We start from the raw sequence: 16,214 nt of genomic DNA, 5'->3' as shown, positions 1-16,214 counted from the left end.
TCAAGATAAAAGCTGTGATTTTAAATCAAATGTCAGGAAACTAAACCCCTGCCACTTATGCACTGTCTAAAATTTTAAAATTCTTTATTCATGTGAAATTTAAAAAAAAATTGGAAGGAAAAAATTGGATAATTAAATTTTAAAACCCCACCAACAATCTCCTCTCTCAGCAAATCAGAATTTGGATGACAGTGCAGTTAAAATGAGATAAGAGGTAGCTGGGTGTTCTTTTGTAATGATTCTGTAATATCTGTATTTAAACTTATAAATGAGTAATGCAACATGTGTCTTTACAAAGTATTTCTGCAGCATCGAGCAAAAAAAGGAAGCTCTCCCAATTACTAGGAGATGGGATTGATTTTCCAGCGCAGTCTCAGGATTCCAGACAAGGTGAGCAAGTATGTGAAGAGGAAATTTAATCTTATGCCATAGACAAGTGAATACTTGAGAACATAGCTCCTGCTGGCTCAGAAAAGGTAATGGTATTAATGGCCTGTAGTACACTACCTGGTTTGGAGGAATTTTTTTTGAAAACCAGGATTTATTTATATTTGGCAAAGAGAGAGGAGCATTAGAGGTTCATGTTTCCTGAGGCTTTTCTGGATAGAATATTCTGTCCCTTTTCCATATGTGAACCTCCACTACAGAGATGATAATATGTTTTGCTTACTTTGCTTGGCACTAACTTGACTGGGCAAAGAAACCATTTTGGGTCAGCTGAACAGGGAATTAATAGGGTGTATAAGCAAAGAGACTGCCATTTCCCATAATCTCCTCCACTCTGCTTTTTTTCTACAAAGTCTATGCATAAGCAAGGTTGGTAAAAGCTGTAGGATCTTTCCTGCTCTTCCCCATACTGGTTTGGGTCATTGTTTTATCCAGATAAAAATAATAAGCTTCTACCAATTGATACAAAAAACCTTATCAGGCATGTAGAGAAATGACTCAGCTTCTGTGAAGTGTGAGGCTCTCTCTGAATGAACAATTTATAATGACTGGTTTACCTGAGGAATTTCACCCATGTCTGTTAGTGAAAAAATCTGGATTGCTTGTTATTTCTTCAGAGTAAGTTATTTCTCTGCGTTAAATCAATCTTTTAGAACACTTGTAATGAATACCAACCGGATTTAGTAAGTTGCTTTTCCTTTGATATCTTTTGTTTAATCAGTGTTTCTTGATTGTGACTAGTCCTCTAAGTCAACCACTGCTGAAAGGAGAAGACAAGCAGACACTTCTGTATCTGAAATTGCTATTGCTGTTTCTAATACTGAAAGATATAGCTTTGAAACAAGCTTTATTTTGGTGTCATTCTTAGTAAAATCTCAGTGACACATACATTGGAAAAAGAACAGAGACATGTATGAAAATGGCATGGAGATAATTTAGAAGTGAGGTGTGAATTTCTTTACTGTGGTGTTTTTATATCTATCTGTCTGTCTATCTGTCTATCTTTACTCTGCTGTATGTCAGAAGTGGGGACTTGCAAATGAAGCTTGGCCCTGAAGTGATTCTGAAAGCTCTATCTTACTATGCTGTCACTGGCTGTGGATGAATCTTAGTTATATGCTCCACGATGTATTTTCTCCTATCCTTACTGCACTCTATTTATCTCTCTTTTCACATTCTTCTCTGTCTTCATGAAATGTGTATCTCAGAGAATTGAGGTTGACCCTGTCTGTCAAAGAATTCTCTAATGTATAGGCAGAAAGCAGTAAGGAGATGGACCAGATGTAGTGGCAAATGTGCTTGCTAGTAGAAGAGCGTGCTTCCTGTAATATATTCTTCAATTCAAACCTGTAGTAGAGGGAATGGGAAACAAATGCAATTATTTTGCTTAATTGCTTCTTGCAGTGTTGCAATGTACAGTAGAAATCTTAGCTTTCCTTCTTTAGTCCCGCACTCCCCTGCCCCAAGGAAACTGTTCATCCTTTTGGAGAGAATGAAAAATAGGAAGTTCTACTTGTGTACAAATTTGTATTTTGCAAATCAGCAAAGCTGAAAAATTTATTTTCTAGAGCAAGAGAATATAACACAATCTTGTGGAATAACTGCAAAAGATAATCACATTTAAATATGTATGCAATGCATTTGTGATTTATATGTATGTGCATTTATGTTAATATATTTATAAAAATGTCTATGCAGGATTTTTGGCTAGTGCCAAAAGAAATAACTGAATTATCACTATCTCTCTACAGCAACTGTAAAGGACTATGCTGCTGAAGTGCAAGAATATGACAGTGATGGACAGAATGCAGCTTTGGAAAAATGCAGTCAAGCTCTTACATGGCAACCATATCAAACTTCTCAGTGGAACAGCTTATTTGACTCTAATAATGAAAAACTGTAAGCACTGATGTTTGCACTTGAAAAAAACCGGTTTCTTCTGGGTTTGTTTTTTTCCTTTTTTATATGTTGTAGTTTTGTAGGAATAAATGATGCATTTGGCATCCCTTGTTCTTACTGGAAATAAAACTGGAAGTAAAACAGATATGATGAAATACGAATTTGCAGGTCCATCAGATAAGATGAACTTGAAACTCTGCTTGAAATTAATGCCAGGTTTTCTGATTTCCCTTCAGAGGTTTAGGGGCAGAACAAAAGTAAGTTAAGATACCTGGTAAACTTTTGTTTATTTTGTTAAATGCATTTGGGCAAGTAATTACTAAGCATATGGCACCTTTCCCTCTAGTGGTCTAAAACATTCAAGGAAAACATTAGAAGTTACCAGTATTACTTCTGGGCTCGTACAACTTAAGTCTTAATAATTGTAGACATGTGTGTGTGACAAGTGACTGTTCAATCAAAAATTTAGTGTTTTCCTGTGTTAATCAAACTGTAAATAATTTTGTTTTGACCACACAATCTGGAAAAGTTCATTCCAAGGTCACTTTACATCCCTGATTTTCTCCATTCTGATATTTAGCATATGAACCCTTTTAACAAATTCGCCCTTTTCTACAGCATCTAGTGAATTCTTCCAGATTGACGCAAAAAATTTGTCACTGTCTACATGGGACTTATGTAGCACAGTAAATTTTAATGTTCCTCTTACCCAGCCTGCCAAAATATCTCCTGGGAGCTGGGTGCATATCAGTGTCATCTCTGGGCACTGATGTTCCCTGTTTGCACACAGGAGATGGGGGCATTGCACATTTTACTGTGTCCCACACAACCCTTCTCCTCAGGTATTGATTGACATGACAAGAGAGCAGATCTTTACACTCCTTGGTAGCTGGATGGACCCAGAAACTTCCAGCTGCATCTGTGATATGACTATTCACTCTAAATGAAAGTGGCTTCCAACTCCTGTTGCACTTTCAATAACTACATGAGGGCTGTGTGGCGATGGTGGGAGATTGCTCTCCTCCCACTACCCAGTTATTTTTTGCTTCCCATACAGCTAAAATTAAGGTTCCAGACACATTTTTTTGTGAATGAAGACTATGTGAAGCTGAACAATAAAGTATCCCAATACACGCTCTGTTGCCATTACTGTGGGAGGGGGTTGAGGCGTTATTTGCAGAGGAATTCAGCATTACTTTTAAGTGAGGTCAATGGCAGTGCTGTTGTTCTAAGATGCACTGTAATTATCGAGCATTGCACAGATTTTCTGAGTAGTGATCCTATATTCTGTTGGCCTCAAACCACTCACATGCTTCTCATTGCTTAGCATAGATGGATTGATCCCATCCCTCCAAATTGCTGCACTCATTTTTTTTAAACCTGAGGGGTGTTTCTCAGGTTAATTATTATTTTCCATTTGATTCATACAGTACTTGAATGTCTTAGCTATTTCATTTTCACAACAAAAGTGCTGTTAGCTGAGGTAGACTCATTAGAAAAGGTTACTCTACCATTAATTCTGCCCTTTGTTGTGTCTGCTTGGCACATTCTTGGCCCTTGTCTGATATTGGTGGTGCTCTGTCCCAAAGATGTCTGAAGACTTAAATTCTGAATAGAAAGAGGAATTTGAAGCATATTTCTAGTAGGGATGTTTGTGGGACAGGGGTATCTGTTGCTACCTAAAAGTTATTCCAAATTTTGCTGTACTGCTTGGTAAGAGTTGTCATTTTTTGTGCACCAAGAACAAAATATATGTTTGCTATTATTTACTGTAAACTACATACCCAGAAAATTATAATGTGAAATTGCACATTGGGAGCCATTGTTCCAAATGCTGCAGCTTGGAGACGTGGATGTTTGTAATTCAAGCTGCTAGCCTGTGTGTAGGCAAATAGTCTGAAATTGCATTAAGAATATCCGCTAATGAACTTGCTGACACCTAAATATGAAAAACTACTTGTTTCCCTACTATGAAATATACTAATTTCCTATATAAATTTAAAAAAATACCCATTGTAGGAAAAAATTAGTTTTACTTCTTTAATAATGATGGTTTAAGGAGGTGGTAGAACCTTCATTATAGTTTTAAATATGAAGTAACACATGACTTAGTAGTTTTGAAGTAGTTATAAAGTAGTTTTCTCTTTATTCCCTGTCCCAGGTAATCAATAGTTGTTTGAAAGGGGACTTCTGATCAAAATTTATGAAGCAATAATAAAGTCTGTATATTTCCTATGAAGTCTGTACATTTTGATTTTTCCAGCTAATAATGGAGGAGGAATGAAAATCCATCTTCAGTAATTGTGTTAATGAGAGGTTCTCAGTAGCATCATAAAAGGCTATCATTATCAAAGTTATCATTAACAAGAAAAGCCAATATCTATGTAAGAGAACCTTGCCACATAATTCTGTTATTTCAGAATTACCCATTGCTTAAATCAGAGGACTTTAAACGTTGTTGGGATGATGAGTTCACTGTCTCTAATGGAAAGATCTTTTGATACCTTTCCTTGTTTACTGTGAATCATAGAGACAGAAACTCTTGCTCTTTGGGTGACAAATCGCCCTTTGAAGAAATAAAATAGAGTTGCTTTAGCTAGAATAGGATGGACAACTTATAGTCGGGTGAGGGGGTGTTATATCTGGGGTACCAATAGCTTTTCTTTTAGCTTAAGTAAAGCCTTATTGGAATCCTGGTAGCTTCTGCAGGAGCACTTGCTGTGGGAATTTGTGAAAAAAGTGGGGAGTCTTGCTGGCTCATTAGCTCATTGTCTGCAGCACTAACTGCAGACTGCTGTTTGTAGCAGTGGTCTAATGAATGATTGAATACACTAAAAGGTTAGTTTGTGCTCTTAGATGCACAGAGTTCTTTATATCAGAGTTGTTAGTGAGGATTATGTAAGCTTCTCAACCTCTGGTTTCCAAACATTTTGTTTTCAGACTAGAATTAGAGAACATTTTATATGTGTTTTCATTTTCTCACCTTTGACAGTCTCAGAAGAAAATGCTGGTAGAACTTGTGATTGTAACAATGTATTTTTAGTCCAGTTCTGTCACAAAAAATCAAATGGATTTTTGGACCACATTAAAAAAACATAGGAACTCAAGATGTCACTCAAGTATGTCAGTATTTATAGTTGCTGTTCCTTCTCCTTGTTTTTGTAGACCTGCTGTAGGATATCACATTGTCACAGATAAAGGATTTAATTTTTCAACAGCAGATGATGCCTTTGTGTGCCAAAAGAAGAATCATTTCCAAATCACAGTTCATATTAGAATCACTGGACATCCAAAATATGTCAAAACTCAGCAGGGGAGGAAACCAATAGAAAAGTTTTACTTGAAAGCTTATGGAATTAAGGCAAGTGTGTCTCCTCTTTGAGATTATTACTTTTAATTGTCCATGTAATGAAGTAAACAATTGAAGTCAACTGTTTTCTTAGTAATTTTTTGACCAAGAACTTGTAACTACCTTATGTAGGTTCTGTTCTCATATTGAATATTTGCATTTATGCTTGGGCATGGAATGACCCAATAACAGTCTGGATTCAGTATCAGTCTGGATTAATCTTTTCTTTTGTAAATGAATGCACTTACTTTCCTTTGGGTTTTTCCCCTCCTCTTTCAAATTACATCTGCAAAAAGACTCGGGTCTTCAGATTAGATATCAATTTTCAATTGATCACTAATCAGTTCCTCTATTAATTTCTATGTTGTTCCATTAGAAATGAGGGCATTTTCACTGTTTTAGGCACAATTTGCCTTTTAATTTCAATTTTTATGTGTTTGAAAATTTAATATTCTGTCATTTTTGAAAATTATTTTTATTTTATAGGTGGAAGCTCCAAATCAAACAATTACTATTGAACAGTCTCAATCAGATCGAAGCAAAAAGCCTTTTCATCCTGTTAAGTAAGATTTTTGAGAAAATTATTCCATTTTGTTTCAATACGCATTCTTGGTTTGAAATATGAATTAGTTGTTTCTTGAAATCTTACAGTAGCTCTAAAATAGTTTTCTGATTTTTATCAAGATTCATTGTGGTCGCACGCATGGAATCACAGTAGCTATATGTACCTGATAACACTTCATTAAGGAAAATTTTCAACAGCTTTACAAATGTGTTACGTATGTCTATCCAAAATATTTATATTCAGCTAGAAACTCTCTTACGCTGCTTAGAGCTGTAAGGCAGATGCATTTCCAAGCTTAAAAAATGTCAGAATGTTCCTGTCCTCTATGGACATGAGATACATTTACAGCATTTTTTAAGGGGGAATGCCTCTGCTAGAAACACATATGCAGCATCTTTCTGGAGCTCTGCCATTCTTGAGCATTTAACTCCCTGGCAGAATCAATGTTTATTCTTCTGGCATAAGTTTCCTATGTTGGAGCTACTCTGTTCTCTATTAATAATTAAATAAGCTCTATAGTACAAAGAGAGAAGACAGTGTTAAGTTAGACAGGACAGTGCTGGGATAAAGGCTGAACTATATTATCACCTAAACTGAACTTTGAGCTTGGAAGAAGAGCTCGATTTTCACTAAATTGTCTCTCTCATTACATTTTTCTTCCTTTTGTGTACTGACAAATAGCTTCTGTGTGTATGTAATTATTTTATGTGTGACCATTTGGAGAAATGGTAATTTTATCTACAAAGACTCTTTATTTGTATTATTTATCACTTTCTGGAGGACTACCACTATGTATTTGAAACATAGGTATCTACTGTGTGCTTCCAGACATGTAAATTAGGTGCAGATGAGCAGAAGGACAAACAGTAAGATCTATTAATTTTCCTGTGGAAATTCAGGCCCAATAATAAGCAAGCAGTTATTAATCCTGTCAAGCAGCAAATAGCCATCATATGGAACACATGCAGTTTTATTATATTCAAGACTGTGTACAAACAGACTAAGAAACATAAGACTCTTATTACTAAGAACAGTTTCCTACTGCTGGCACTTTATCCTGTTTATCTCCTTGATGTAGCCACTGTTTTTAATACATTTTTTTAGAAACCAGGGTTGCTGCGTTTTTACTGGGGTTCCTCTGTTTTATTGATTTGTCAGTTTTTCTCAGAGTTGTTTTAATGAGTTTGGGAAACCTGGTTTGAACAGATCGATCTCCAAAGACTTACTTCCCTGATCTTGTTTCCTTTTCTGTTTTAGAGTTGATCTGCCAGGGGACCAGATAACTAAAGTAACGCTGGGACGTCTGCATTTCAGTGAAACAACAGCAAATAATATGAGAAAAAAGGGGAAACCTAATCCTAATCAGAGGTATTGCTGTAGCTAGTTGACCTGTGTGTTAGAAGTAGAAAAGAGAAGGTCTACTTGAGAATGGAGCCAATGTTTGTGAAAAATCTCTGCTATCAAATCTGTGGGTTTTTTCAGTAATACTTGGTATGTGCTTTAAAGCCTCTTTCTCTACAGAATCACAGAATCTCGTATCACAGAATGATACGAGAATAAAACACCCCAAACTTCATCCTCATGGTTTGAGATAGTTTCTGGAAATCATAGCTAGAATAATGGCTGACAAAATCAGGAAAGAAAAAAACCCAAATAATGGTCATTTTCTTCTGAGGCAGGAAAGGTTTTCATCTTTGAGGCTTCATTACTTGAATTTGTGAAAATTATTGTAGTCTTCACTAATTTGCGGTGATAGTGAGGTTTCTGAGAGCATATTTCTTAAAGAGAGAAAGAATGTTGTAAGAAATACATTTTAAAAACCGTTGTCTTTTTACATATCAATAACATCTGTATTTAAAACTTCCTTTTTCTGTGAGAAACAATTACTTCAATTATTCTCTTGATTAAATCCATTTCAAATTAGATACTTCATGCTGGTAGTTGGACTGTATGCTGTCTCTCAGGACCAGTTCTACTTACTCTCTGCAAATGTCTCTGAAAAGATCATTGTGAGGGTAGGTATAAATTTGTATTACTTTCATGTAAAAGTATTTACTGTTTTGATATTCACAGGAGATTGAGGGGTCATGATTCTTGGGAATAAAAATTACCACTTAGTCAAAAAGGTTGAGAAAAAACCTACTGTTGCATGTTGTATGAGTATGTTACCTTTTAATTATCAGAAATTAAAGATGTTATAAGTAGAGCTATAGAAGGATTTTAAAACAAAGGTTGTTATAAGTTCCAATACAATATATATATATTTCCAGACTTTTTTGTATTTGCTATGAAACAATTTACTTCACTGGCCAGGAATTTATTAAAAGCTTTCATTAGCTAGAGTCTTCATTTTCCAAGGAGGATGAGAAGGAAAAAAAGGAAGGAAGATCAAGCAGCTCTAGGAAGGTTAAGAGCCATAGCTTCACCTTTCCAGTGTATATCCAGAGTGTCCCACCTCTCAATTAGATGGTAGCAATATAGGTTTCAAATTTAAAAAATGGAAGAATAATCTCTTTTCCTCTTAACTGTTACTTTTAAGTTGCCTGGTTCACAGAACACTTTTCTTTTAGTGCTCAGCTTTAGCCTACAGTTAGACTCAGAGAAGAGAAAAACCCCTGATCTGTAGTGCTGACAAGAGCTATGGAGAATTAGGGTTAGGAGAGAGAGAAAACGCAGAGCCCCACAATGAGTGGGATTGAAAGGGGACTGCCAAGAGAAGGTGAGGACTGCTGAAAGCTTTCAGTCCTGCCCCCTTTTTCTTGTGATCAGTGGATGGTGGTTGATGTTTGAACTGGGCATAAACTGGAGTTACAGTTATTTCTAGGGGAATATTACATTTAAGGCTTAGAAAGATGGGAAATATGTAATGTGCCATGTGGCCGGGCTGCCAAAGATGGAGAGGGCCTCTGGAAGATTGCAGCTCACTGAACTCTTGCATGTGGGTCAACTGAAGAGCTGCTGCTTGTTTGCATGGACTCTTTCTAGCCCTCAGCTGATGGAGAGGAATAGGCTTGGCATTTTGGCTTGGAGTCAAGCAAGACTGAAGCTCAGGTGTATTAAGTAGAGCTGGGAAGAGGCTTCTAAAGAAAGCTGAGGGCTGTCAAAAGCTTTTAGTCCTGGCATTGTTTTTTACAGGCTATTGCTTGCATCCTTTTTGGCAGCCCATCCTCTGCCTAGGCTTGTGACTATGGTCTGGTTTAGCATTTGGGTTTGGAGGGAGCAAAAGGGCAAATCTTCAGCAAGTGAGTTGTTGCTCAGGGGTTTCCAAAGGAAGATGGAGGCTTTCAGATGGTTTTCAGTCCTGGTTCCGTTTTCATCTGAGCATCCTCTTGTGCCATAAACCCTCTTTCTGTAGTTAAAGTTAGGTTTTTGAGGGGCATTATGGCCCAGAGCTCATTTCTGGGTGGAGCTGTAAAAAGGCTTTGAAAGCAATATGTGGAGTTCAGAAGTTTTCTGCCTCACTGAGACGTTTTATCAACCTGGCTGCTGCTGTGGGGTTTTTTTGCTTCGGGAAACTGAAGCAGTGTTTGCATCATTCCTTCATGTATTATATAGTTATTCTCCTTTATTTGTCCATTAATTTCCACAATCCTGTTTTCATCTGGTTTTCTCCTTCTGGATCTGACAGTGTTACAGATGTCACTACATTAATAATTTGGGGAAGCTGTTGAATTTTCACATTTGTCTCATACTTGTTACTTTACAAGATATATCTTTTTAATGTAAGATTTAGAAATTTATATTTCCCACGATTTTTAATATTAAATTCCTTTGAAATTCCAATGAAGAGGGCTCCTTCCATGCATGTGAGACAGTTTTTGAACAGGAATTAGTGGAATGAGATTTTTCAAACCTGTCCACTATTTCAGACAAAGGAAAAAGAAGGCAGTAAGGCAGCAAGGTCAAGAGGCTCTGGTCTGAAGTGGTGAAAATATCTACAGGAAAAACAGAAGGAAAAGAAGTAATTTTCTAGCTGTCTAACAGGGCTTCAGTGGCAGGGTCAAGCGAGTCAGCCACTGGCTGCCTAAAAGTGGCAAAGCCATGCAAATGCACTGCGAGAAAAAGCAGCTCATCATCTGGCCCTTTACACACTGCAACACAACAAAGCTACCAGCTGAGTGGTGCTCATCAGGCATATCAGATCATGCTCTAATTGTGACAAACAGTGGTGAGTACACAGTGCCTGGCCTTGTAGCTGGCAAAGCCTTGAGAAAGACTGGCTTTTTTTTATCATGATTGTGCTTTGGCCTGAATTCAAAGTTTAAAAAAACCCAAAACAACCCAAAATGAACTACTGAAACCAAATACCTTTTCTTGTTATACACATTCGGTTGTTTTATTGGTGTTCTCTAAAAGACCTTGTTTCCTTAACATGAAATTTTCAGTATGAGTTGATTTAAAACATTACAGAAGATTTTATGAATCACATATGTTTAATCTGTGCCTTGCCTTATCTTTTCTGATTTCCAGTCACAGCTAAAATTTAGTGGTAGATAAAGAATGGTTATGTGTTATAATGTCAGAGTTAAAATTTGGAAAGCTTTGGACTGAGTCAATTTAGCTTAAGGTGCTAGTGAAGTAGAATTCAAGGGAAAAAAGCACGAGGTCAGTGCTGTGTGAGCAGAAACACTTAAAAGTAACTCCACTCTGGTTCTTTCTGTTAGTGTGCTAAAAAAGCTTTTGAATACAATTTCAATATTTAAGATTTGGCTTTTCATTTTCCCTGAATTTCTAGCAGAATACACAATAGTTTATCTACACTATACTGTATCTTTAAGCAAAAATTTTTTCTTCCAGGCATCTAACCCGGGGCAGTTTGAGAATGACAGTGATGTGCTGTGGCAGCGAGGGCATGTTCCAGAGACAATAGCCTATCATGGTCGAGTAGGAATTAACACAGATGCACCAGATGAAGCTCTGGTTGTCTGCGGAAATGCCAAAGTTATGGGCAGAGTCATGCACCCATCTGACAGCCGCGCAAAACAGAACATCCGGGAGGTGAGGGCCGTGCAGTATTTAGGGCACGTATGTTTGCACCACAGCACGTGTGGATCATTGTTCTGACACATGAAGCAGCTCCTATATCCTGGCTGTGCTGAAAAGCTGGCTTAAAGAAACCCAATATACCATTGTGCTCTGTAGAACTATCACCTACAGACTTTGGAGAAGGCTCTCTCTAGAAACTGGGAGTTGTCAAACAGAAGGGTAACTGGCAATACAAATACAAATAGCACTCTGGTAGTGGGGAATGGGAAGATTGTCTTTTTTTTTTCAACGTGATGATTGGCCAAATGACTTTGTCAGGCTAGTTGCTCTCTCAGTTGTGTCCTAGGTGTCATGCTTAGTGTTTCAACATATAAATCTTGGTATTTTTCCAACTAGGTCGATACAAATGAGCAGTTGAGGAGAATAACACAAATGAGGCTGGTGGAATATGACTACAAGCCTGAATTTGCATCTGTTATGGGAATAAAAGATACCCATGAAACAGGTATAAAGTCAGCTCTGTTCCCATTTTGCATTAACATCTACTGATATTTATTGTGCCATAGGGTCTTTTAATATCCTGCTATTTCATCCTCATTATTAGGTTTCTGCAATTGCACACTTTGCTGTGTATTTCTTGCGGTATAAAAATGCCAAAATTGGGTATTGCTTGTAATTTTACAATATCTGTTTCAATTTTTAAAGATGAGAAGTATTTTCCAGAAGTTTAATGAGAATTAATTATGTCCTTACAAACAATTTTGTTCTGTCTGCAGAGAAAAGAATTCTAAAGGTTTCTGGTGGTGGTGGTTTTTTTTTTTTTTTTTTTTTTTTTTTTTTTTTTTTTTGTTTGTTTGTTTGTTTGGTTTGGTTTGGTTTTTTTGGTGGTTTTTTTTTTTCCCACCACAGAGAAATTCTAGATAATTTTTGCTTTGCCCGTAGTTTTTAGAATGGTCAGTGGATATGCCAGTGTGTTTCCTGACATTAGTTTTTGTTACCTCCTGAACAGGAATAATAGCCCAGGAAGTGAAGAGGCTTTTACCCGAAGCTGTTAGAGAAGTTGGAGATGTTGCTTGTAATGATGGAGAAAAAATAGAAAACTTTCTCATGGTTGACAAGGTATGGTCTTGAGGGAGAAAGTGGGGGTGTGTATTGAGACTGTTCTTTCATGTGCCCCACACACTGTGTCCCATAGGAAACTGTAGTCCCCCACATGTTACAGAAATGATGTTCAGTGAATCATTGAGAAAAACTGAACCACCAGCTGTTAGTAAAGGGCTGAATCTTTTAATGAGAAGAAGTATCTATATTAAAAACTGATTACAATACTACATAAACATACAGTTAAAAAAAAAAGCCCTAACTTTTCTGAACAAAAGTGGGCAGTGATTTCATAGCATTGGTTCAACAAGTGGTACTCCAAAACATTATTTTGTGTTTAAGTGTTTCAGTTAATTAAGTGTTCCGCAAGTGAATTAAGCAATGATGGCATTCAATATGTTAAATAAAAACTTACTCCAGTCCTGGTATAACCTGTACATACCAAATCCAAGTGCTAGCTCTGTGTGTAGGGGCTTTTTTTTTTTTTTTTTGGTTAACTGAAATGCTTTTTATAGGTTCAAATTCATATACTATGAAATGGCACACAAAATAGTTACCATGCTCATAGATCGAAAACACTGCCGAGGTGTTGTCCTGTACTTGCTTCTCCTCCATTTCCTGTAGAAATATGACTGCAAGTCAGTCACAGAGTCCTGCAAGGCTGCAGACAGCACTTGTCCCAAAGCAGCCCCTCTGCTGAGTGCCGGTTCACTGCATGCCGAAGACCACTTCCCAGCTTTTTCCCATTTGCAGCTGATAATGAGAAGAGGGAGGTTTTAGAGAAAGGTGACCTTATCTTGTCTGGATGATATAATGAACACAATCCTGCATTCATTATCGTAATGCATTCTTTTATTATTCTATAGAAAATGCCACCAAACTTGGAGAAAATATCTACAAAAATGTTGCATTTCATTTATCATCTTTTAATAGGCTATAAATAATTTAAATTCATAGTTTAAATCTTCTAGGTTGCATTCCATATAAAAGAAGTATGAATTAGATATCTTGAATAAAACTGAAAGAAGACTTTTAGAAAATTTGCTCTATTTGGTCAGGGTTCCAGCCTGTAGCTGATTTCTACATGCTAGTAGAAGAGCTATGGTGGTAGATGACTCCAGGTTAGTTTTGCCCTTTAGGCCTTCCTATTATATTGTATGACAGCAGTAGAATCATTTGCATTTTTGAATGCCTCCAAAATTTCTTTGGGGTAGTTAGGTTTTTTGTCTGACAGAAGTTGAGGTTGGAGAATTGAACTTTTGATTCATATCTCCTCCTTGTTGAAATATCACACGAAATACCATCTCTAACAGTGCCTCACAGCACTGTGGTTTGGGCCCATCATTCTCTTTCTTCTCTGTATCTTGGGTCTCTGGAGAGTGCTTGCCAGGATGTCTTCCAGGGATGTGACCTACAAATGGAAAATGCCTACTTTCTGTTCATCCCTGTAGGGTGTAATTCTGCTGTGTATGTGGCCCAAACAGGAATGGATTGTTACAGCAATGGCTTATTTGCTGCTTAGCATTTTCTTGACTACTTGTCTAGATCTGGATCTGGGATTACTTCACAGGCACTTTGGTGCTTTAATATGGTCAGATAAATCTGGGCTTTCTCCTCTTTCTCCTAACACTTGTGACTGAGTGTAGGAATGTCAGTTCCATGACCTTTGAGGTGACAGGATCAGGAGAGATCTGTATCTAACAGTTTAAGGTTTATATTGAATTCGGAGATTTGGAACATATCTTGTTCAGGTGGAACATCTGATTTGAATTTCTGGAGTTTCCAGCAGCTTCAATAGTAAATGGCAGCTTCATATTTTTTCTTTCAGTTTGGCAGGTGATGAGACCTTGAACTTTGTTATCTCGTATTCCATATTTATTTCCAGATAAGTAGGGTTGTTGTTCGCTGTTGTTGCATCTCTTTGTCATTTTGGAGCTGTTGAACTCTGTAAAATTAATTGATTGCATTACACATTTGAACCAGCCTCTGCTACTTTCTAGAGAAATATCTCAACTATGTGCAATTTGTTTTTTTGAGACAGAATCTTTTTCTTCTCAGTTGTAGTGTGCTCAGTACTTTGTCACTAGAGGGGCAGTAAAATTCTGATCAGTTTTTTTTCCCCTCAAATAGAGTATTCCTTCTATTTGCGAGAAGAGCAATTTTCTCAGCTAGTTGAAGCCACCTAGAAGCAATTCATGCTTGATTTGAAGACTATGGAAAGGGCAGCTGCTGCATATCATTGATATGAGGGCAAGTGTCCATGTAAGTGATTTCACTTACAGGAATTCTAGGAATTCTAGGTACAAGAGATTATTTTGAAGTCACTTTTTATTTAAAGGGACAATTGGTATTCTGGCAGTAGGGAAGTTTGTGACTTGACACTGATAATGTGCTCTGATTCAGATTACATGAAATGCTGTCTGGTTTTGTGGAATGCAGTCCTTTAAAAGAAAGGTATGCATGGCTTTTACAATGTGAAAGGCAAAACTGCTTTTACCTTACTTGTGCATAACTTGACTAGACTGGAACACTTAGCAACATTAACTGCAGTAATGGCTTCCTCCAATGGCACCAGTCTGGTTGTACATTAGTATGAGAAAGCCATTCTTTCAAACACAGCAAACAAAGTACTTTTCTACTATGCTCCTGCAGTGGATCAGTAACCATTTTTGACTCAGAAATGGACAAAATAGTTACTACTTGGATGGCTATACTGAGGGCTTCTCCAGCATCAGATAGATACCTAGATCATGAGCAGGCGTAGGAGAATAGGAGGCTTTTCCTGGGTAAAATATCTGGGAGTAAATGGAGGGTGTCTGAACTGTTTTATTTGCATAGATGATCATGTTATTAGAACCTCCAAGATTCCTGTAAGAGACTGGAGAGGGTGAAGGGGAGAGCAAAATATTGTACAATCACAGCTTGACATCTGGTTTGGTTTTTAATCTCTTTCATTTATCTCTGTGTGATTAACATTATGTGTACAACATGGATAGAAACTCTGGTTTGTCTGAGCCTACCTAATGCCTGTAGGGAGATGGTTGGATGTACATTCCGCTAAGGGATTCTAAAATCTATGTTCAGCTGCAGCACTGGAAATCAAGTAGTAGATGCCTGTTGGAACAGTGTTAAGGTTTCAACACAGTATGAAAGTAAAATACAGTTTAAATTTTTGGTGTAAAAAGCCTTTCAGCCTCTTCAAATTTTTCTGCAAGTCATCATTTTCATTTTACTCCAAATTAAATGTCTAACAAAAGGGTTTTATTGTCATACCTGCATGCCATCTACAGTGAGATAACTTGTATTTATATAGGTAAATTCTGCACTCATTTTCTGCTTGTTACATCTGATTGATGAATGTACTATGTATCTACTATGTACCTACTTTTGTCATTGCTTTCTTCTCAGGATCAGATCTTTATGGAGAATGTTGGTGCTGTAAAGCAGCTTTGTAAACTAACAAACAATCTTGAAGTCAGAATAGAAGAATTGGAACAGTGGAACCGGAAGCTGGCCAGGCTGAAACGGCTCAACAGTTTAAAGTCAACAGTCAGTGAAGAGAGCAAAGTCAGGTACCTCTGTCTGAGATGTTCTCTAATAGTTGTCACACAAATTGTTAAACTGATCTCTGTGATAGAAGTGAAAACTGATTTTGCTTGACAGTAGAGTTCAGCTATTTTCCAGTATTTAAGTTGTGCAAAAGACCCCAAATTTCCCATATTTATTTTAGTCACTGACAAAATTAATGTTTGAAATGGCTATTAAACTGCAGTAAGTTTTGTAATTACTTCTGTTGCGTAAAGTAAAGGGTAGATTTTGTCCAGTTACAGCTCTGGGACTTGGAAATTGCTTCTGAGGCAAATCCAC

General features: G+C 37.0%; 1 protein-coding gene across 1 annotated transcript in view; it reads left to right on the top strand.

The window, feature by feature from the left end:
• The window catches only part of MYRFL (myelin regulatory factor like), a gene marked incomplete at its 5' end in the record, with an annotated part of 39,776 nt that overhangs the window by 10,607 nt on the left and 12,955 nt on the right, over positions 1-16,214 (top strand). Inside the window, 10 exons of the mRNA XM_083860708.1 lie at positions 299-390; positions 2,199-2,346; positions 5,512-5,707; positions 6,182-6,258; positions 7,518-7,628; positions 8,185-8,275; positions 11,058-11,258; positions 11,643-11,751; positions 12,256-12,365; positions 15,756-15,919. Coding sequence (XP_083716834.1) covers positions 299-390; positions 2,199-2,346; positions 5,512-5,707; positions 6,182-6,258; positions 7,518-7,628; positions 8,185-8,275; positions 11,058-11,258; positions 11,643-11,751; positions 12,256-12,365; positions 15,756-15,919 — 1,299 coding nt within the window. The remainder of the gene's footprint in view (positions 1-298; positions 391-2,198; positions 2,347-5,511; positions 5,708-6,181; positions 6,259-7,517; positions 7,629-8,184; positions 8,276-11,057; positions 11,259-11,642; positions 11,752-12,255; positions 12,366-15,755; positions 15,920-16,214) is intronic.

This window comes from Zosterops lateralis (genome assembly GCF_965231275.1).
Source record: "Zosterops lateralis genome assembly, chromosome: 4".
Lineage (NCBI taxonomy): Eukaryota > Metazoa > Chordata > Aves > Passeriformes > Zosteropidae > Zosterops > Zosterops lateralis.
This window is presented reverse-complemented; position numbering and strand designations above follow the sequence as displayed.